The 18823-nt window shown below is 62.4% G+C and overlaps 3 protein-coding genes across 16 annotated transcripts; 2 read left to right on the top strand and 1 right to left on the bottom strand.

Annotated features, from left to right (window-relative positions):
- The first annotated feature begins 847 nt into the window (after window positions 1-847).
- Window positions 848-13469, top strand: CARMIL2 (capping protein regulator and myosin 1 linker 2). 4 transcript variants are annotated; one of them, XM_055298046.2, is made up of 39 exons: window positions 1009-1168; window positions 1422-1513; window positions 1606-1659; window positions 1901-1963; window positions 2069-2193; window positions 2309-2400; window positions 2597-2667; window positions 2783-2856; window positions 2999-3074; window positions 3182-3270; window positions 3391-3485; window positions 3563-3649; window positions 3728-3840; window positions 3934-4011; window positions 4120-4196; window positions 4280-4384; window positions 4565-4634; window positions 4787-4868; window positions 4970-5066; window positions 5148-5205; window positions 5342-5514; window positions 5701-5863; window positions 5944-6045; window positions 7082-7210; window positions 7296-7409; window positions 7580-7740; window positions 7816-7903; window positions 8090-8230; window positions 8363-8429; window positions 8912-9147; window positions 10039-10139; window positions 10222-10582; window positions 10667-10789; window positions 11938-11974; window positions 12135-12206; window positions 12331-12552; window positions 12706-12786; window positions 13139-13216; window positions 13306-13469. In XM_055298046.2, exons 1-39 carry the CDS (start codon window positions 1129-1131, stop codon window positions 13416-13418), a joined length of 4200 nt encoding a protein of 1399 aa, XP_055154021.1. In that variant the 5' UTR covers window positions 1009-1128; the 3' UTR covers window positions 13419-13469. The 4 variants fall into 4 exon arrangements, with proteins under 4 accessions (XP_055154023.1, XP_055154021.1, XP_055154024.1 ...); XM_055298048.2 differs by having other exon boundaries at window positions 848-1168; window positions 3934-4196; XM_055298047.2 differs by lacking the exon at window positions 12706-12786 and having other exon boundaries at window positions 1010-1168.
- Window positions 13429-16680, bottom strand: ACD (ACD shelterin complex subunit and telomerase recruitment factor). 4 transcript variants are annotated; one of them, XM_055298052.2, is made up of 12 exons: window positions 16037-16680; window positions 15824-15960; window positions 15623-15716; window positions 15457-15533; window positions 15275-15319; window positions 15129-15163; window positions 14828-14979; window positions 14620-14716; window positions 14455-14541; window positions 13886-14262; window positions 13662-13753; window positions 13429-13584 (listed from the first exon to the last, which is right to left on the bottom strand). In XM_055298052.2, the coding sequence occupies exons 1-12, from the start codon at window positions 16133-16135 to the stop codon at window positions 13506-13508; spliced, it is 1371 nt and encodes a 456-aa protein (XP_055154027.1). In that variant the 5' UTR covers window positions 16136-16680; the 3' UTR covers window positions 13429-13505. The 4 variants fall into 4 exon arrangements, with proteins under 4 accessions (XP_055154027.1, XP_055154025.1, XP_055154028.1 ...); XM_055298050.1 differs by having other exon boundaries at window positions 15824-15951; window positions 16037-16214; XM_055298053.1 differs by lacking the exon at window positions 14455-14541 and having other exon boundaries at window positions 16037-16225.
- Window positions 16592-18692, top strand: PARD6A (par-6 family cell polarity regulator alpha). 8 transcript variants are annotated; one of them, XM_055298055.2, is made up of 4 exons: window positions 16592-17017; window positions 17182-17253; window positions 17373-17595; window positions 17811-18692. In XM_055298055.2, exons 1-4 carry the CDS (start codon window positions 16592-16594, stop codon window positions 18563-18565), a joined length of 1476 nt encoding a protein of 491 aa, XP_055154030.2. In that variant the 3' UTR covers window positions 18566-18692. The 8 variants fall into 8 exon arrangements, with proteins under 8 accessions (XP_055154030.2, XP_055154029.2, XP_055154033.2 ...); XM_055298054.2 differs by having other exon boundaries at window positions 17373-17628; XM_055298056.2 differs by having other exon boundaries at window positions 16787-17017; window positions 17814-18692.
- The last annotated feature ends 131 nt before the right edge of the window (window positions 18693-18823 follow it).

The following is an 18823-nucleotide window of genomic DNA, read 5'->3' as shown; positions in this document are numbered from 1 at the left end:
CAGCCTGGGGAGAAGGCAGACACAGGAAGACCCCCATGTACCTGGACGACTCACTCTGGCCCTCTATGAAGTGCCTGGCCCCAGGCTTCCTTAGCCTCAGGCTTCCTCACCTTAGCCCCAGGCTTCCCCCCTGAAGGCTCCGGGTACACCCTCACCTTCGGCCCTGACCCCACCTCTGCAGCAAGGAAGGGCGTCTGGACCCATCAGGCTGGTTTTTGTTTGTTTGTTTTTTAGACAGGACCTGACTTTGTCACCCAGGCTGGAGTGCAGTGGTGCGATCTCCGCTCACTACAACCTCTGCCTCCCAAGCTCAAGTGATCCTCCCACCTCAGCCTCCCAAGTAGCTAGGATTACAGACACACGCCATCACGCCGTCTAATTTTTAAAATTATTTTGCAGAGACAGGGTCTCTCTATGTTGCCCAGCTTGGTCTCGAACTCCTTGGCTCAAGCGTTCCTCCCTCCTCTGCCTTCCAAAGTGCTGGGATTACAGGCGTGAGCCACCGCGCCTGGCCCCATTTGGCATTTTTTCCCACCCATTCAAAGTCTCTTGGATCCTTAACAGGGTCACGGACTCCAGGTTCAGAGCAACGGGCAGGACCCCCGGTGTTGGCAGAATTCGGGCTCTCCTTGCTGAACAGTCCCCCTTCTGCCAGGCGCCTCGTCCACCTCCGCAGCCCTGGGCTTTGGAGGGGACCCGCCCGGGTGGGCCGCGGGGATCCCCGGGCAGGCAGCGTCCCCTGGTGTTCGCGGCAGGGACTGCGGGGCGGGGTGGAAGCTAGGGGCAAGGACCGGCTGGAGGCCCGCCACACGCGCGACCCTCCCGGCCACGCCACTCCCCACCCCGACGTCTACCCTGGCGGAGAAGCTCCTGGGCGACGGGGCGGGCGGGCAGGTGGGATTCGGCCCCCCTCCCACAACCCTGCTCCCGGGCGAGCTCTCGGGCCGCGAGGCCGGGGCGGGGAGGGGCCGGGCCGGGGGCGGCCTGGCAGGAAGCGGCGCGCACCTTCCGCCGCCGGGGGGAGCAGGTGGCTGCCGTGCGGGTCTGGGCCTCAGGCTTCCTGTGTGCGCGCTCGTCCGCTGCTGTTTCCCGCCGGAGCTCGTTGGGCCTCCCCGGCCCGCCCGGCCCATGGCCCAGACCCCAGACGGCATCTCCTGTGAGCTCCGAGGTAAGCGCTGGCCCTTCCCGCCTTCTTGGCCAGGAGGAAGTAGTGCAGCCCCAAAATCAGAGGCCCACCCAGCGCCCCAGAGGGCCTGGTCAGAGGTCCTCTCTTCTCCCCAGGAGGGCGGGCGCCCCAGATCCTCTCCCCTCCTTCCTCGCTGGCCGCAAATAAGCCCCAGGGCCCCAGCCTGGCACAGACTGCGGGCACCAGTGGCCTCTGTGCAAGGTCTGAAGTCACCCAGCAGGCTGCCCTTCCACAGGCGAGATCACCAGGTTCCTGTGGCCCAAAGAGGTGGAGCTGCTGCTGAAAACCTGGCTACCCGGGGAGGGTGCTGTACAAAACCATGTCCTGGTATGGGGCAGGGGACAGAGCCGGGGAGGCGGCTGTGGCCCCACAGAAAGAGCCTCTTGCTCTGCCCAGGGTATCAGACTGTCTTTCCCCAGGCACTGCTACGATGGAGAGCCTACCTGCTGCACACCACCTGCCTCCCGCTGAGGGTGAGTCCCAGGGCCTGGCCACACCCCCCGCCCTCCAGCAGCTACCTTGGCAAGGGGCTGCATCTGCAGAGTGGTCCTTCTTGGCCTTGTGGGCCCTGACTTTGCACCAACACTGGGCTCTGGGCGGCCGACAGGAGTGGAGTCCAGGCAGGTCTGGCTCTGCCCCAGGCTGCCCAAAGGACTGGACTTCCATGAGGGCGGGGCTGGGGGCTTGGTCCCAGCTGATCTAGGCCTTTCCTAGGTGGACTGCACGTTCAGCTACCTGGAGGTCCAGGCCATGGCGCTGCAGGAGACACCCCCTCAGGTGAGACACCTAGTACCCCACCTGGGCCTAGAGCCTGGTCTTCATGCTACCACCATCACCTGCACCCATGCGTGGAGCCAAGGCCCAGTAGTCCCCCTTCCCTAGGTCACCTTTGAGCTGGAGTCCCTGCGTGAGCTGGTCCTGGAGTTTCCTGGTGTGGCCGCCCTGGAACAGCTGGCCCAGCACGTGGCTGCGGCCATCAAGAAGGTCTTCCCTTGCTCGACCCTTGGGTGAGGCCTGGCAAATTCGAGGGGCTGGCAGGGGAGGAGGGAGTGCATGAGAAGGGCTGCTTCCCATCCCAGAGGCTGGAAGTCCCTTGCCCCCTTCTCCTTAACCCCCTACCAGGAAGCTATTCCGGAGGCCCACACCTGCCTCCATGCTGGCTCGGCTGGAGAGAAGAAGCCCCTCGGAGTCCACTGACCCCTGCAGCCCCTGTGGTAAGGGTGAAGGCAGAGCCACAGGCCTTCCAGCCTGCTCCACCTCTGCCTCCCCAGACCCGCAAGCTTGGGGGGCCCCAAACTGAACAGATCCATTCAGGTCCCAGCCACCACCTAGTCTGTGGGTCTGGTCTTCCTCCATCATTGACGTTTCGTCTCTCTCCTTTCCCCCATCGCACCCCTATCCCCTCCCCAGGTGGCTTCTTGGAGACATACGAGGCTCTGTGTGACTACAATGGCTTCCCTTTCCGAGAGGAGATTCAGTGGGTGAGGGTAGGGCCCTTTTGGAGGGCTCTGGAGACATCTGGTCCCCCATGTGTGCTGAGCCCCTCCCTGCCCCTTGTGGCCCCAAGCAAATTGTAAGCATCTCCTTCTCACCCAGGACGTGGACACCATTTACCATCGCCAGGGCTGCCGCCATTTCAGCCTGGGAGACTTCAGCCACCTTGGCAGTCGGTGTGTGGCCTGCCAGGATGGGAGAGGAGGAAGATCCTGGAGCCCATATCCCTGGGCCTCAGCTTTTCCATGGAGGGGCTGCTAGGCCTGGGACCTGGCTGGAGGGCCCTGAGCTCTGCCTCTCTTCCCACCCTCCCACCAGGGACCTGGCCTTGAGTGTGGCTGCCCTGTCCTACAACTTGTGGTTCCGGTGCCTCTCCTGTGTGGACATGAAGCTGGTGAGGGGGTGCGGGGTAAGGGCAGGGAGGGGCCAAGGGTGTGGGCCAGGGTGCAGCCCGCTGAGGGCCATGGTGCAGCCTGTGAGCTGCCGCCGTCTGCTTCTCAGAGCCTTGAGGTCTCAGAACAGATTCTGCACATGATGAGTCAGTCATCACACCTGGAGGAGCTGGTGCTGGAGACCTGTGGCCTGAGGGGGTGAGGGGGACAGGGCAGGGCTTGGAGAGGAGAGTCTGGGGGCTTGGGACTGGGGGCTATTGGCCTGGGAGGGGTTGGCAAACCAGGGGCAGAATCTCATGCCTGGGGTCTGGTCCCCAGAGACTTTGTCCGACGACTGGCCCAGGCGATGGCGGGACACTCAAGCTCTGGGCTGCGGGAGCTCAGCCTGGCGGGGAACCTGCTGGATGACCGAGGTATGGCTGAGCCTGAGGACCGCAGGGGTGGGCAGCAGGAGGAGGTGAGACCCACGTGGCTGTTCCCACCCCCCAAGGCATGGCTGCACTCAGCAGACACCTTGAGCGTTGTCCAGGAGCCCTGAGGAGACTCAGCCTCGCCCAGACAGGGTTGACACCGCGAGGTAGGCTGGATGAGGGAGGGGGTGAGGGGAGGGGGTGGGGGTCTGTCCAACTGCTGAGCGACCCCGCCCCACCACCAGGAATGAGGGCTCTGGGCCGGGCACTGGCCACCAATGCCGCCTTTGACTCCGCCCTGACCCACCTGGACCTTTCCGGGAATCCTGGGGCGCTGGGGGCCTCCGAGGACAGTGGGGTGAGTGGCTGTCTTCAGGATGGGAGCTTGGGGTTGCTCAGAAGCCCTGGGTAGGCGTTCCCCGACTCTATCGCACCCCTGTCCTCCCGCCAGGGCCTCTATAGCTTCCTGAGCCGTCCTAACGTGCTGTCGTTCCTGAATCTCGCAGGCACCGACACCGCCCTGGACACTGTGAGGGGGTGCTCCGTGGGGGGATGGATGACCGGCAGGGCGGACTGGAGGGCGGGACGGGGAGGGCTCGGTCCCCCCGCGGGTGCAGCCAACAGCCTCCCCTCGCAGCTCTTCGCAGCGCTGTCCCGAGGCTGCTGCATCAGCCTTATTCACCTCGACGCTTCGAGGAACGTCTTCTCCCGCACGTAAGGGGGACCTGTCGGGGCCAGGGGAGGCTGCTGGAAGCCGCCTCCTTGCGCCCCCAGGCCCACCTTCCCACTTCCCCCAGGAAGTCCCACGCTGCGCCGGCCGCAATGCAGCTCTTCCTCAGCCGCGCGCGGACTCTGCGGCACCTGGGCCTGGCGGGCTGCAAGCTGCCGCCCGACGCGCTCAGGTCAGTGTCGGACCTGGCCACGGCCCCGCGGGAGCTCCCACCCGCCCTGGCTTTCGCCCCTCCCCGCTCCTGCTTCTGTCGCTCCCACAACCTCCCCCAGATCCTGGCCCTGCCTCCTTCGTTCGCACCCTGGAGCCCCCTGTCCCAGCTCCCGCCACCCCCTGTAACGTCCCCTCCCAGAGCCCTTTTGGATGGTCTCGCGCTCAACACGCACCTCCGCGACCTGCACCTGGACCTCAGCGCTTGCGAGGTGAGTGCCGGCCCCCAGAAGAGACCACACATAGGGAGTGGCGCTGGGAGGCGGGAGGGCAGGGCCGTGGGCCGCCTGCCCCTCCCCACTCGCGGCCTAAGTGGGTCCCACTTCCCACCTCCCATCTCCCACCTCCCACCTCCCACCTCCAGCTGCGCTCGGCCGGCGCCCAGGTGATACAAGACTTAGTGTGCGACGCAGGCGCTGTGAGCTCCCTGGATCTGGCGGATAACGGTGAGGCTGCACGAGAGCCCATCCTCGCATCATCCACTCGATTCCGAATCCCCACCCTACCCTTGCAACTTCGCCTCGTGCGTGACCCAAGTCACCCCCAGGCTTCGGCTCAGACATGGTGACTCTGGTGCTGGCCATCGGGAGAAGCCGGTCCCTGAGACATGTGGCGCTTGGAAGGAACTTCAACGTCCGGTGCAAGTGAGCCCTCACCCTACTCCTGGGCCTCCCAGACAACACCCCACCACCCCTGTCCCCCACAACTGCGGCCCCTGCCCACAGGGAGACCCTGGACGACGTCCTGCACCGGATTGTCCAGCTCATGCAGGACGACGATTGTGTGAGTTCACGGGACCTTGAAGGGTCCTCGGGCAATTAGACCCCTTTGGTCCTCCTTTCTCTTGTTCCCTCAGACCCTGTGACCTGCCCTCACTGACCCCTGACTCCAGCCATCAATGGCTTTCTCTTAACCCCAGCCTCTTCAGTCTCTGTCGGTGGCTGAGTCTCGGCTGAAGCTGGGCGCCAGCGTCCTACTCCGGGCCCTAGCCACCAATCCTAACCTGACCGCGCTGGATATCAGCGGCAACGCCATGGGGGACGCGGGCGCCAAGTTGCTGGCCAAGGCGCTGCGGGTCAACTCGAGGCTCCGGTGGGCGGGGTCAGGGGGGTGGGACCAGCGGGCAGGGGGCGCGGTGGAGAGGAGGGCACCGGGCTAAGGGGCGGGACTAAATGAGGCGGAACAAATGGAGCAGGCGGACGAGGCGAATGGACGAGGCCGAGGGTTGGGTGGGGCCATGTGCAGCTCCGTCCCCGACTGAAGCCAGGCCCGGCCCAGGTCTGTGGTCTGGGACCGGAACCACACATCTGCTCTGGGTCTGCTGGACGTGGCGCAGGCGCTGGAGCAGAACCACAGCCTGAAGGCCATGCCTCTGCCACTGAACGACATGGCCCAGGCGCAGCGCAGCCGCCCGGAACTGACAGCACGTGCAGTCCATCAGGTGGGCGTCCCCCTCTTCCCTTGCCCTTCTCTGCACTGTGGCTCCGTCCCTGGGCATTTCTCAATACCCCTTGCCCCTAGATCCAAGCCTGTCTCTTGAGGAACAACCGCGCAGACCCTGCCTCTTCTGACCACACGACCCACCTTCAGCCACTCGGTCTGGTCTCAGACCCCTCAGAGCAGGTCAGTGTCCCCTCCCCAACCACGAGAGGTAGGGCATGAGAAGACCTGTGGCATCCGGGAGCCTCCATGAGTCAGAGGGTCTGACTTTCCTGGGGCCAGGGTGCCTGAGCCCTGCTGTCCCAGACAAAGTCCCTCTCCTCGATCTGGAGGCGGCTAAACACCCCTTAAATAGCTCTCCAAATAACACCCTTGGCTGCCTAACGTTAAGCCTGTAAACAGGCTGTCCTGTTAGAGAGGAATTTTTATGTCCTCCCTCAATTTTCCCCCAATTGTAGCCCCATCTCTGACCTCACATATACATGGCTTCCCTCCCCTCTCCATTGTGTGCCCAAACCCAGCCGCTCCTTCACTGTCTTCATCTCCCTCCACTACCTTATCTGTTGGAGATGTTTCCACCTCTCCATTCCCAAATACCTCTTCTTTCCTAAGCTTCAGAGCCCAAAGGTCTTAATCCAGACATCCTGCAGGGCTTCATGCTCTGCACTTCTCCAAGTGATGTCATCATCTCTCACAAACCCTGTTGTCTACCCTGGAGCCCAATCCCACTGGCGCCCACAGCCACCCAGTGCTGTGGACAGAGGTTGGGGCATCCTTCCAGGTCTCTCCTGGTCACAATGGAGCCCTCATAGGCCTCCTTCGTCCTGCCTCTAGACCAACCTTCAAACATGCCACTCCTTACCCCCACACCAATTATCCCTTGCTCCTCCCGGTCCCTCCTCCAGGGCTACTCACTCCCTTTTCCACCCCTCTCCCAGTCTATCCTCTGTGTGGACAGACTGAGCTTCTAAAACACAGACATGATTTACAACTCCTTTCCTTGCTATTCTGGGCACTTAGGAAGTATATATAAAGTCCTTAAAATGAACCAAAGCAACAGATAGTTCCTTCCCTCCTTGAACAGATAGGGTTCCAAAGTGGCTAGTCTAAGGTTGCCAGCTTCAGGACCTCCCTCTGTTAAAGAACCTGGGAGGAAGGCAGGCAGGATCTGGGAGACTGGGAGGGGGCTAGGCTGAGACTGATCCCCATTCCCCCCCAGGAAGTGAATGAATTGTGTCAGTCAGTGCAGGAGCATGTGGAGCTGCTGGGCTGTGGGGCTGGGCCCCAGGGTGAAGCTGCTGTGCACCAGGCCGAGGATGCCATCCAAAATGCCAACTTCTCTCTCAGCGTGAGCACTCCTCCTCTTGCTACAAGGACCCTTCCCCTCTTAGTCAGGTGTCAGCTTGCAACTGCTTTTCCTCTTTGGCCTTCAGATTCTCCCCATTCTGTATGAAGCTGGAAGTTCCCCAAGCCATCACTGGCAGCTTGGGCAGAAGCTAGAGGGCCTTCTGGGACAGGTGGGCGAGGTCTGCCGCCAGGACATCAAGGTGAGAGGGTACTCCTGCCCCAGCCCCACCTCCGTTTGCAGGTTTGACTCCCATCCTTTAGTTTTAACTGTGATATCCCCTGACTCAATATTCTGTTGGAGTTGGAGCCTCAAGCCAGCAGCCTGGTGTCTGGCCACATCCTCACCATGCTCTGACTGACCTTTGTCCAGGACTTCACTCAGGCCACACTGGACACAGCAAGGAGCCTCTGCCCACAGATGCTGCAGGGATCCAGCTGGAGGGAGCAGCTAGAGGGGGTCCTGGCAGGCTCGAGGGGCCTCCCGGAGCTGCTTCCAGAGCAGCTGCTGCAAGATGCCTTCACTAGGCTCAGGTAGGCTGGATGGGGCTGGGCTGGGCAAGGCTGAGCAAAGCCAGCCCATTAACCCCTGTCCTCTCCTGCCCTTAGGGACATGCGGCTATCAATCACAGGGACCTTGGCAGAGAGCATTGTGTCTCAGGCTTTGGCAGGCCTGAGTGCAGCCCGGGATCGGCTGGTGAGGGGGAGATGCGCACACACTTTTGTGCAAACACACACATGCAGTGACTTGGCCATCTCTCTTGCAGGGGCTCTGTAATGTCTTCTGGGGTCATGTAGCCCAGGGCTATTTCAGGGTCCCCTTAGCATCAATGGGATCATGGCTGAGGCCCTACCTGCCATCTTTGTCTGCTTGGTATTGCAGGTGGAGAGTCTGGCTCAGCAGGCAACAGTGACAATGCCCCCTGCCCTACCAGCACCAGATGGAGGTGAGCCCAGCCTCCTTGAGCCTGGGGAATTGGAAGGTCTTTTCTTCCCCGAGGAGAAGGAAGAGGAGAAGGAGAAGGTAAGTGGTTTTAGAACACGGGGCATGGCACTCCCAGTCTTCCCATCTTGCTGTGGAGTATGGAAGGTGAAAGGCAGCTCTTTTGGGTTGGTGCTCACCTACCCCAGGCTGAGTTTGTGCCCTCCCCACCAGGATGACAGTCCTCTACAGAAATGGCCTGAGCTCAGCCACGGTCTTCACCTGGTCCCCTTCACTCACAGTAAGTCAGGGCCTTGGGGGAGGGAGTTTACGTGGGTGGACTGAAGCTCCATTAGACTTGGGGACCTGGATGAACTCATTCAGCCTTGTCTGGGTACCCACCAGCCCGTGACTGGGCCAGGCCGGGCCCCCTGTGCAACCTGCAAAGCTGGGGTCTGCTTGGTCAGCCCGGGGCGGGACCTGGGCGGACCTGGGACAGGACACCGGCTCGGCTCGCCTCCCCGCGCCCCTTTCCCTATCCCAGGGACGCGCATGCTTGGCGGCGGCGCGGAGTCGCGCGCGCTCGGGGCCGCGCTCAGCACCACGGACAGCGGCGGCGGCGGCGGGGGAGGGGCGGAGGGGCGGAGGGGCGGAGGGGCGGGGGGACGGGCGGCGTAGCCGGGCCCCTCCCCGCGCCCTGGGCGGGTCCCCCGCCGCCCTAGCGCCTCCGCCGCCACCTCCCCGGGCTCGGCGCTCGGTGCTCTTCTGGTGCTGTCCCCTCAGGTGCTGCTGAGGAAACGGAGCCGGAGCCCGAGCTGGCGGCTCCGGGAGAAGATGCGGAGCCGCAGGCGGGGCCGTCCGCGCGCGGCTCTCCGAGCCCTGCTGCCCCCGGGCCCCCGGCCGGCCCGCTGCCCCGCATGGACCTGCCACCCGCGGGGCAGCCCCTGCGCCATCCGACCCGGGCCCGGCCGCGGCCGCGCCGCCAGCACCACCATCGCCCGCCGCCGGGGGGCCCCCAGGTGAGCACCCTTCCCCCACTCCGGAGCGCGTGGAATTGGGTATCACGGGTGGCCCGGCCGCTCCTCATGAGTGGTAGCGGTCAAGGAGAGGGGGTGGTATGGGCCCAAGGCCACCTGGTCGTGCGGCCGCGGTCACATCCTGGCTTCTTCCTGGCCACCCCCCACCCCAGGCCATGCCTTTGCGGGACTATGGGTGTGCGGGTTCCGTTTGGGGTGTGCCTGGGTGTGGGACTCCGCCTCGGAGCGGCCCGCGGCCTCCGTGGCTGCGCGAGAGAGGGGGTCCGTCCTCCTGCCCTCCCCCAGGGGCTGCTGAGAGATGCGGGGCAGCCGGGTAGCCAGGCCGCGGGGCCAAGCCTGCGTCTGCTGCGCGTCCGGCGGCGGCGCGTGTGGGGAGATGCGTGTGTGGGCTGCAAGCCCGCGGGGGCAGCGGGCACTGGCGGAGGGCGGGGAGGAGCCGGCTTGAGGCCCCCCAGAGGGTCTGACGCAGCAGCCGGCGCCACTGAGCCGGCAGCAGGCCGGGTGGAGTGGGGGTGGGGTGGGGGACACTGCAGGGAACTGTTCGGAGCAGAGCTGGTGGCAAGTGGTAACGGGTGACCCCGGGGGCACGTGAGGGCTAGGTTTGCTGGTGACCGGGTGGCTTGGGCGTGTAGGATACTCTGTGAGACAAGGACGGGTGTGGACTGGGTGTGCGGGAGCCGGCAGTGAGTGACGAGTGTGTGAAATCTGGCTTCTCTGTCCAGCAGCAGGACAGTAGGAGGCTGGTATCAGCAGCCCCTAGGGTCACCCCAGTCTGGAATCCTGGAGTTATTCAGTCTAGGCTGCCGGCCAGGGGAGGGGGTAGAAGCCAGAGTTGCACTCAGCCCTGATCTCTGACCCCATGATGCCCCCCAGGTGCCCCCAGCCTTGCCGCAGGAAGGGAACGGGCTCAGTGCCCGCGTGGACGAGGGCGTGGAAGAATTCTTCTCCAAAAGGCTGATCCAGCAGGATCGCCTGTGAGTGAGGGGCATCTGCTGGGGGTGGGAGAGGGTGGGATGCCTGATGGGCTTTCTCACTCACTGCTGGGTGTCCCCACAGCTGGGCCCCCGAGGAGGACCCGGCCACTGAGGGGGGCGCCACGCCTGTCCCCCGTACACTGCGAAAGAAGCTGGGCACCCTCTTTGCCTTCAAGAAGCCTCGTTCAACACGGGGTCCACGGCCTGATCTAGAGACCAGCCCTGGGGCAGCTCCCCGAACCCGAAAAACTACATTTGGCGACCTACTGCGGCCGCCAACCCGTCCCAGCCGTGGTGAGGAGCCTGGTGGGGCTGAGGGGGACACCAGCAGCCCTGACCCTGCCCGCAGGAGCCGACCTCGCTACACAAGAGACAGCAAGGCCTACTCGATGATACTGCTGCCTGCTGAGGAGGAGGCAACGCTGGGTGCCAGACCCGACAAGGTGAGGCTTGCTGATGGGGGGGATGAGGGCGCTTCTGGGACCTAGGGCATGGACTGTCTCCAACTCGAGCATCTCTGTCCCTAGCGGCGGCCCCTGGAGCGGGGAGAAACAGAGCTGGCTCCATCCTTTGAACAGCGGGTACAAGTAATGCTGCAGAGGATAGGCGTCAGCCGAGGCAGTGGGGGCGCCGAAGGCAAGAGGAAGCAAGTGAGTTGAGGGAACCTGAGCATGAAGTGAGAGGGCAGGTGGCATGCTGTGGGTGATATATGTGACCAAGATGGAGGAGACTCATGACAGATAGGTCTAATTGTCAGTTCTACTCCATCCTCCTCAAAATAGTTACAGATTCGACCTTTCTTCCCTCTTGGCTTTGACCCAGGCACAGGACACCAGCATCTCCTCTTTGGACCTGAGAAAGTCTTTTCTCTGCAGGTCTAATAGAAATCTGAGGCCTGGGCCAGGCACCATGGCTCACGCCTGTAATCCCGACACTTCGGGAGGCTGAGGCAGGTGGATTACCTGAGGTCAGGAGTTGAGAGACCAACCTGGCCAATATGGTGAAACCCTGTCTCTACTAAAAATACAAAAATTAGCCGGGTGTGGTGGTGGGCACCTGTAGTCCCAGCTACTTGGGAAGGTGAGGCACGAGAATTGCTTGAACCTGGGAGACAGGTTGCAGTGAGCCTAGATCGCGCCACTGCACAATAGCCTGGACAACAAGAGTGAGACTCACCTCAAAAAAAGAAAAAGAAAAAATCTGACCTTGTCACCTGTACTTGAAATAGCAAGTCCTCCAGGGGCTTCCTCTCAAGACACTGTTTAGACTCCACAACCTGCTTCAGGGCCCTCTGGGGTCTTGGCCCTGGCCACCTTAAAACCTCACTGCTGGGTGCAAATTGCACCCTCCCCTGGGTGCAAATTGGAGCCTCCACACACATCCCCGGGTGGTCTGGATGTCCTCCCTGCCTCGCTTCCAGTCTCTAATTGTGGGTTACGCCAGGTCCCTCCTCAGCCATCCCTGCAGTGCCCATGGCTCTTCCCTGACTCTCCTCTGTGGCCACCCTGCTAATATCACTCTCATCACAGTCCCAAAGAATCCCAGCCCTCCATACCATCCATTCAATATCTTAAAATACAAAAAACAAAAACAAACAAACAAAAAAACATGAAGTTGTTGGCCTGAATTTAGAAACATTCAAGTGTACGAAGAGTTCTAAGAGGGCTGTACTGGCTTTGCCATGTTCTTGTCCAGCCCATGGTGGGCATTCAGTGGCAGGATTATAAGAACAAGAACGAACAAAAGGCTAGGGTGTGGGGAGGGGGCATGGCTGGAATCTGATTGCCGTTTCCTACAGAGCAAAGACGGCGAGATCAAGAAAGCTGGCTCAGATGGTAAGTGGGACCCTGGGGTGTGGCAGTACATTTGCCAGGGGGTGTCCTTACAGACAGCCCCCAAAACACTTGCTCTCCTTGGGGAGGAAGGGGAGAGGCCAGGTTTTTCTTCCCCTCACCTCCAAGGTCTGGTACCTGAGTCCCCAGCTCCGCCTTGCAGGTGACATTATGGACAGTTCCACGGAGGCCCCTCCCATCTCGATCAAGTCCCGCACCCACTCTGTGTCTGCTGGTGAGTGAGGGCCACTGTGTGTGTTGGTAGGGGGAGCAGGGACAGGCAGGAGTTGGGTCAGACCGTTGTTCAGACCTATCTCCAAGGCCTGACCAGGTCTTGGCTGACACCCTTCTCCCCGCAGACCCCTCCTGCAGACCTGGCCCAGGAAACCAGGGGCCCGAGTCTGCCACCTGGAAGACACTGGGGCAGCAGTTGAATGCAGAGCTCAGGAGCCGTGGTTGGGGCCAACAGGATGGTCCAGGCCCTCCCTCCCCTGGTCAAAGCCCAAGTCCCTGCAGAACCAGCCCCTCACCAGACAGCCTGGGCCTCCCAGAGGACCCTTGCTTGGGCCCCAGGAATGAAGGTAGGCAGGCACCTGATTCCCCACCCCAATCCTGGCCTCGGGGCTGGAGGAGTTCCTGCTGGGAACTCAGCTCCTCTAAGGACCCTGAGGGTGGGAGGCAAGGGCTGGAGTGGGGGCAGCTGTTGGAATACCCGATTCCCTGGCCTCCCTCAGATGGCCAGCTGAGGCTGAGGCCTCTCTCGGCAGGGCGGCGAGCAGTGTCTGTGCATGAGGACCAGCTCCAGGCCCCTGCTGGTGAGGGGAGACACCTCCACGTATGCTTGAATGCAGGAGATGTGGGAGGGTGGGCTTCTGGGGCTCTCTTCATGGCTTTGGTCCTTGGAGGGAGCCACCAGTGTGTGAGGGCTCAAGAAATCAGGGAGCCAGAAGACCACGTGCAAGGGTTTGACAAGCCCTTCCAACTAGCACTGGCTCCACTTCCCGAAGAGCAGCCTCTGCCAGGGGTGAAGACGCAGGGATGGGGGATGCTCTGAAGGCAGCAGTGTGTGTGAGTGCATGCTTACATGCACTGGAGGTGGAAGAGGGGCAGGGGATTGACAGACCCCAAGCCTTAGCAACCCACCCCAAGCCTTTCTGTGTCCCTTAGAACGGCCCCTGCGGCTGCAGCGCTCCCCCGTCCTCAAACGCAGGCCAAAACTCGAGGCACCTCCATCCCCAAGCCTAGGTAAGAGGGGGTCCAGGCCAGCTGGGAGGGTGGCAGGACTGCTTAGCCCAGCCCTGACCCTTCCTCTCTCTCCCTCCCTCCCCTCACAGGATCTGGCCTTGGAACCGAGCCTCTGCCCCCACAGCCCACAGAGCCCTCCAGCCCTGAGCGGAGCCCACCCTCCCCAGCCACAGACCAAAGAGGCGGCGGCCCCAATCCCTGATCCTCTCCTCTCCTGCCGCATGAGATTATTTTATTAAAAAACTCAAAGGAAGCAGAGTGTGGAACGGTATCTGTCCTGTCTGACCTCTCACATTGGAGTTGGCTCAGACTCTGGCTGTGGATCCATCAGAAAGTGCAAGGCCCAGGCCATGAGCTGGGGAGGAAGCCTGGAAAGAAACCATGGCTGCAGGTCAATGGAGCCTGGGACTAGTGACCAAGAGTGGGGGCAGACCCAGGCACTCACCTGGCAGCTTGGACCCGAGCACAGAGGGACGTGCAGGGTGGCTCATACTCATACTGGAAGGCAGAACCATCACGATGCTTCTTTGGGGGTTCCTGAAAGGGGTATGGTGTCTGGGGAAGAGCTAACAAGGACCCCAACCCCATCCAAGTCTACCCATGCTCCCTCCCAGCTCTACCTCAGGCTTTCCTCGTTCTACCCTCCAGCTGTAGAGGGGCTATGCTCACCCAGACAGAGCAGGGCTCCTGGGCTCCCTTGGTAGCTCTGGTCCTGGGAAAAGGCAGCCGATTCTTGCAGGGCAACCCTACAAACTCCTTGAACTCCAGGCTAGGTTTCTGGGGCCTGGTCACAAGAGCCTGGTGTGGACTGGGGACATGGCTACGGGGTGAGAGACTGGGAGTGCAGCTCTGGAGTGGGGAGCTGGGGGTACGACTGGGGTGTGGGGACCTGGGGGTCAGAGGGGCAGGGGCTGAGCAGATGGCTGGTGGGGGCTGGGAGCTGCTCCTCTGCCCTGGGTCTGGAGCAGCCAAGGACAGGGCAGGCAGAAGGCTGATGCTGGTACCACTTTCCTCGGATGACATGTGGCCGGGTAAGGCCGGGGTTCCTGAGGAGGAGGGGACTTACTGTAGGCACAGCCCTCTCCGCTCAGGGCAGCTGAGTGGCCTGCGAGCTCAGACAGGACTGCAGGGACCGTGTTCATCCCCCGCCCGCCGTGCACCTTTCACAGCATCCTGTGCAGCCCGGGAACCTGACTGACAGACAGCAGTGAGTGCCTGTGACCTATGCATCACCTCACCTGAGGAACTGGGTGAGGAAGGAGGAGAGGCTATGAGAGTCAGAGATAGGTCCTGCAGAGCCGGGTCTGGTGGGGGCAGCTCAGGGCCTGGGGGGTTCAGGAAGTCTTATCAGCACTGTGGACCTGGGCCCCAGGTATCCCCCCAACCTCTCCAGTCCCCCTTACCCTGTGTCCTCTGACAGGGGCCTAGAGAGCTCAGAATTAGCTGGTCATTCTCAGAGATGCACAGCATTGAGCTGGGGACAGTGTACACAGCTTCTCCCTGTGGGACATGAACTCTGTAGGACAGGCCCGTTTACTCTCATGTCCTGTGGGACATGACCCTTGCCCAACTCCTCACCCTGACATCTCCCAAGAAAATCCCCAGACTGACCGTGGCCTTGCATCGTGAGGCAGCCCAGTGGGTGACGAGGGGTGCTGTGCAAGGGCCCTCCAGTGTCAGGCAGCTTTCAGCCAGGCACACGAGTGCCCCCTGATGCTCCTGGTCCTCCCGCATTTCATCCAGAAGCTGGGACAGTGATAGGCCTGGGGACAGGGGACCATGGGATGAGTCAAGGCTTAAAGGGGAGGACCGGGAGGGTGAGGGGGAAGAGAGCTTATTGAGGAAGCGGAAGGTTAAGGCTGGAGAGGTCACTGCACAGGGTGTTAGGATCACTGGTCAAGCCCTACAGTACCTGCATTGGACGAGGTGGACTCTGAAAGGTGCTCCCTACAGGAAGAGAGTGGCCAGGACTCAGGAACCATGCTGAGGCCTGTCTACCTAGATACACCATCCCCTCACCAAACCACACGTGGCCCCCGAGCCCAACCCCAGACTCACTCAAGGCAGTCATAGAGCTTTTTCTGAACATCTAAGTCTTGGTTGCTAAGAAAAAGAGAAGGGTAGTTAATGAAGGCCCAAGCCCTCCTACCCCAAAGGCGTCTGCCAGCGCCGGCCAGACGCTGGGGTGGGGAGAGCTGCTGGGGTGGGGAGAGCTGCTGGAGGGCGGAAGCATTACTTACCAACCAGGCACCCGTAGCCGGGGCTGCTCTGTGGGCAGCAGGCTGAAGCGGTCCACCTGGAGATAGAACTCTGCGGGCTGGAAGAGTTCGGGGGGAAGGGGAGGTCTCAGGAATCGTCACGAAGAGTCACGCCCGGTAACCCTCCCAAGGCAGTCTCACCACTCACCGCGCCGCCCTCAGCGACCTGGACATGGACTCCGCAGTCCTGCAGCAGCAGCAGCCTGCCCTCTGTCCCGCGGAAGCCGAACTCCTTCTCCTCCCTGCGGCGAGCAGGACCCTCACTGCCGGGCCCACCGGAACACAAGGCCCGCCCACCTCGCGCGCTCCTGCCGGACTCCGACCTCCGGAGCCGCGCGGGTCCTCTCACCAGTCCGAGGTGTCCAGGGCCTCCCGCGTCACCAGGCATCGGACACTGTGGGTCCCGTCAGACACAAGCAGCGTGGCGCCGACGTCGGACGTATCAGGGGCGTGGGATGGGCCCGCGGCCGCGGCCTCCTGTAGTACCTGACGGCGGCGAGCGGCGTCAATCCCACCACCCCGGACCTCCGCCTCGGTCTCCGGGCCCTGAGTGGGGGCTCACCTCGAGCAGCTGCCCGGCTCGTGGACTGGAGAGTGTCTCTGACCCCAGAATCAGCTCCCGAATCCAGGGCCGTAGGACCAGCCTCCCCGAACCTGCCATTCCTACGGCTGCACCTAGCGGAGGCAACGGGCCCGGGTTTCCCGCGGGCGCCCAGGCCCCGCCTTTCCTCGGAAGAGGAAGCTCCTTCGGCTGGGCGGGGCCGGAGGAGGAGGTCCCGCCCACGTGCACCCCGCGCCTGCGCACGAGGGCGTCCTGCGCGGGAGGCTGTGTGCAGACTCCCGCTGGTCCACCCCGCTGGTCCACGAGATGCTGGCCCGTTTACTCTCATCGCGGCGTCACTCTGACAGCGGCCCGGCATTTGGGCCGTTCGTCAAGATTCCTGTGGTACCGGTAGGGAACAGAACAAGGGCTGGTCCGGTCCCTGGAGAGGGTTCCAGGGCCGGAGGCTGCGGCCGAGTACCGTCCGAGCGAGTTGACTCGAAACCATTTCAGCACCGTGTGACCCCCGAGCGGTTCAGCACATATTTATTATGACTCAGTTTCCTCATCTACATAATGCATGGTCTTGTAAGGCCAGTGGAAATAAGAGCACACACACAGCGCCCAATAAATGGTACTTCCTTCGCCCTCCCCTCGGATTGGCCGAGCCCTCCTCCCCAGACTCCGGGGGCGCGCGGACCTCAGCGTGATGACGCAAGAGCGGAGGACGGCTCCTCTCCACCCACGGCTCCGTTTCCTAGGAAACGTGGACTCCGCGTTCCACTCTGCGACGCTGCCCCCCTGACGTCACGCTCCGGATGGGAAGGCGGGGCGTGTGCTACCGCCAGGGGCGGGGCGGCGCGGGCGGGCCGGCCGGGCTGTGCACCTGCGCCTCGGCGGGCCGCCTGGGGCACCGTCCCCGGCCCGCCCGGCCCCGCCATGGCCCGGCCGCAGAGGACACCGGCGCGCAGTCCCGATAGCATCGTTGAGGTGAAGAGCAAAGTAAGGGCTCCTCCGGCCTCGGCCCTAGGCGCTCCCAATTCCCTCTTTCTCCCCTTCCCAGCTCCTTGGTCCCCGCCACCTCTTCCCTCTATCCTCCAAGTCCCATTCTGCTTTTCTGCTCGCCTTCCCCCATCCATCTTCCTTCCTCCACTGCTGGTCTCCAGATCTCTCTGTGGCCTGAGTACCTGGAGGGCGGTAAGAAGACCTTGGACAGCGTCCCTGGTACTGGAGCTGAGGTCTGGGCTTAAGGCTGCCGCTTTTGCGGCAGCCGTATCTTTCCCATCCCTGCCAGCTTGCGGTGAGAAAGGGGCGCAGGCTGTCCTGACTCCTCCTCTCCCCCAACCCCGACTTCCAGTTTGACGCCGAGTTCCGACGCTTCGCGCTGCCCCGGGCTTCGGTGAGCGGCTTCCAGGAGTTCTCGCGGTTGCTGCGGGCGGTGCACCAGATCCCGGGCCTGGACGTGCTACTTGGCTATACGGATGCTCACGGAGACCTGCTGCCCCTCACCAACGATGACAGCCTGCACCGGGCCCTGGCCAGCGGGCCCCCGCCACTGCGCCTACTGGTGCAGAAGCGGGGTGAGGAGGGGTACAGTGGGCAGCCTCTGTGGGGTAAGGTGTCTGTGGGGCAGGTCTACAAGGGTTAGTCCATGCCCAGGGTACCCAAGTGTCACCCTCTGCAATCCCTGCCCTTGGCTTGACCTCCAAGTGGTAGGAAATAGCTACAGTGCCCCCTGTAAAGAGCCTAAGTCAGGGAGCAGGTCTCTGATCTCAATATCCCTCCTCTTCTGCAGCAGAAGCTGACTCCAGTGGCCTGGCTTTTGCCACCAACTCTCTGCAGCGGCGCAAGAAAGGGCTCCTGCTGCGGCCAGTGGCACCCCTGCGCACCCGGCCACCCTTGCTAATCAGCCTGCCCCAAGATTTCCGCCAGGTTTCCTCAGTTATAGATGTGGACCTACTGCCTGAGACCCACCGACGGGTGCGGCTGCACAAGCATGGTTCAGACCGCCCCCTGGGCTTCTACATCCGAGATGGCATGAGCGTGCGTGTGGCTCCCCAGGGCCTGGAGCGGGTTCCAGGAATCTTCATCTCCCGCCTGGTACGTGGGGGTCTGGCTGAGAGTACAGGGCTGCTGGCAGTCAGTGATGAAATTCTCGAGGTCAATGGCATTGAAGTAGCCGGGAAGACCTTGGACCAAGTGACGGACATGATGGTTGCCAACAGCCATAATCTCATTGTCACTGTCAAGCCCGCCAACCAGCGCAATAACGTGGTGCGAGGGGCATCTGGGCGTTTGACAGGTCCTCCCTGTGCAGGGCCTGGGCCTGCTGAGCCTGATAGTGACGATGACAGCAGTGACCTGGTCATTGAGAACCGCCAGCCTCCCAGTTCCAATGGGCTGTCTCAGGGGCCCCCGTGCTGGGACCTGCACCCTGGCTGCCGACGTCCTGGTACCCGCAGCTCTCTGCCCTCCCTGGATGACCAGGAGCAGGCCAGTTCTGGCTGGGGGAGTCACATTCGAGGAGATGGTAGTGGCTTCAGCCTCTGACAGTCAGAATGCAGCCCCATGCCGCTCCACACTGCTGGGACATGGCAGGGACTTCACAGTGGGGGTTTTTAGCTGGCTCACAGGGCTCCCTCTGGCTGGGGAACATTAAAGGTTTTCTACAAATACAGTCATGGTCCTTCTGTGTCCCAGTCCCAGCCTCCTCCCTGGTCCCACCAGCTTGCCTTCTGCTCTGGACTAAGGCAAGAGTGACAATGGGGAGAACTTCCTGCAATCAAGCAGCAGGAGGGCCACCAGGCT

Source organism: Symphalangus syndactylus, chromosome 11, assembly GCF_028878055.3.
Source record: "Symphalangus syndactylus isolate Jambi chromosome 11, NHGRI_mSymSyn1-v2.1_pri, whole genome shotgun sequence".
Taxonomy (NCBI): domain Eukaryota; kingdom Metazoa; phylum Chordata; class Mammalia; order Primates; family Hylobatidae; genus Symphalangus; species Symphalangus syndactylus.
This window is presented reverse-complemented; position numbering and strand designations above follow the sequence as displayed.

What these genes read in the sequence shown, in the direction of transcription:
- PARD6A (XM_055298054.2), top strand. Translation starts at nt 16,592, where the DNA reads ATGCATGGTCTTGTAAGGCCAGTGGAAATAAGAGCACACACACAGCGC. An exon ending in TCCCTGGTACTGGAGCTGAG is followed by an intron (nt 17,254 to 17,372) that starts GTCTGGGCTTAA and finishes CCCGACTTCCAG; the next exon opens with TTTGACGCCGAGTTCCGACG. An exon ending in CAGTGGGCAGCCTCTGTGGG is followed by an intron (nt 17,629 to 17,810) that starts GTAAGGTGTCTG and finishes CCTCTTCTGCAG; the next exon opens with CAGAAGCTGACTCCAGTGGC.
- ACD (XM_055298052.2), bottom strand. Translation starts at nt 16,135, where the DNA reads ATGGCAGGTTCGGGGAGGCTGGTCCTACGGCCCTGGATTCGGGAGCTG. An exon ending in GTCCACCTCGTCCAATGCAG is followed by an intron (nt 14,980 to 15,128) that starts GTACTGTAGGGC and finishes CCCTGTCCCCAG; the next exon opens with GCCTATCACTGTCCCAGCTT. An exon ending in CCTCACGATGCAAGGCCACG is followed by an intron (nt 14,717 to 14,827) that starts GTCAGTCTGGGG and finishes CATGTCCCACAG; the next exon opens with GGAGAAGCTGTGTACACTGT.
- CARMIL2 (XM_055298048.2), top strand. Translation starts at nt 1,129, where the DNA reads ATGGCCCAGACCCCAGACGGCATCTCCTGTGAGCTCCGAG. An exon ending in TCATGCAGGACGACGATTGT is followed by an intron (nt 5,206 to 5,341) that starts GTGAGTTCACGG and finishes TCTTAACCCCAG; the next exon opens with CCTCTTCAGTCTCTGTCGGT. An exon ending in ATGCCAACTTCTCTCTCAGC is followed by an intron (nt 7,211 to 7,295) that starts GTGAGCACTCCT and finishes TTTGGCCTTCAG; the next exon opens with ATTCTCCCCATTCTGTATGA.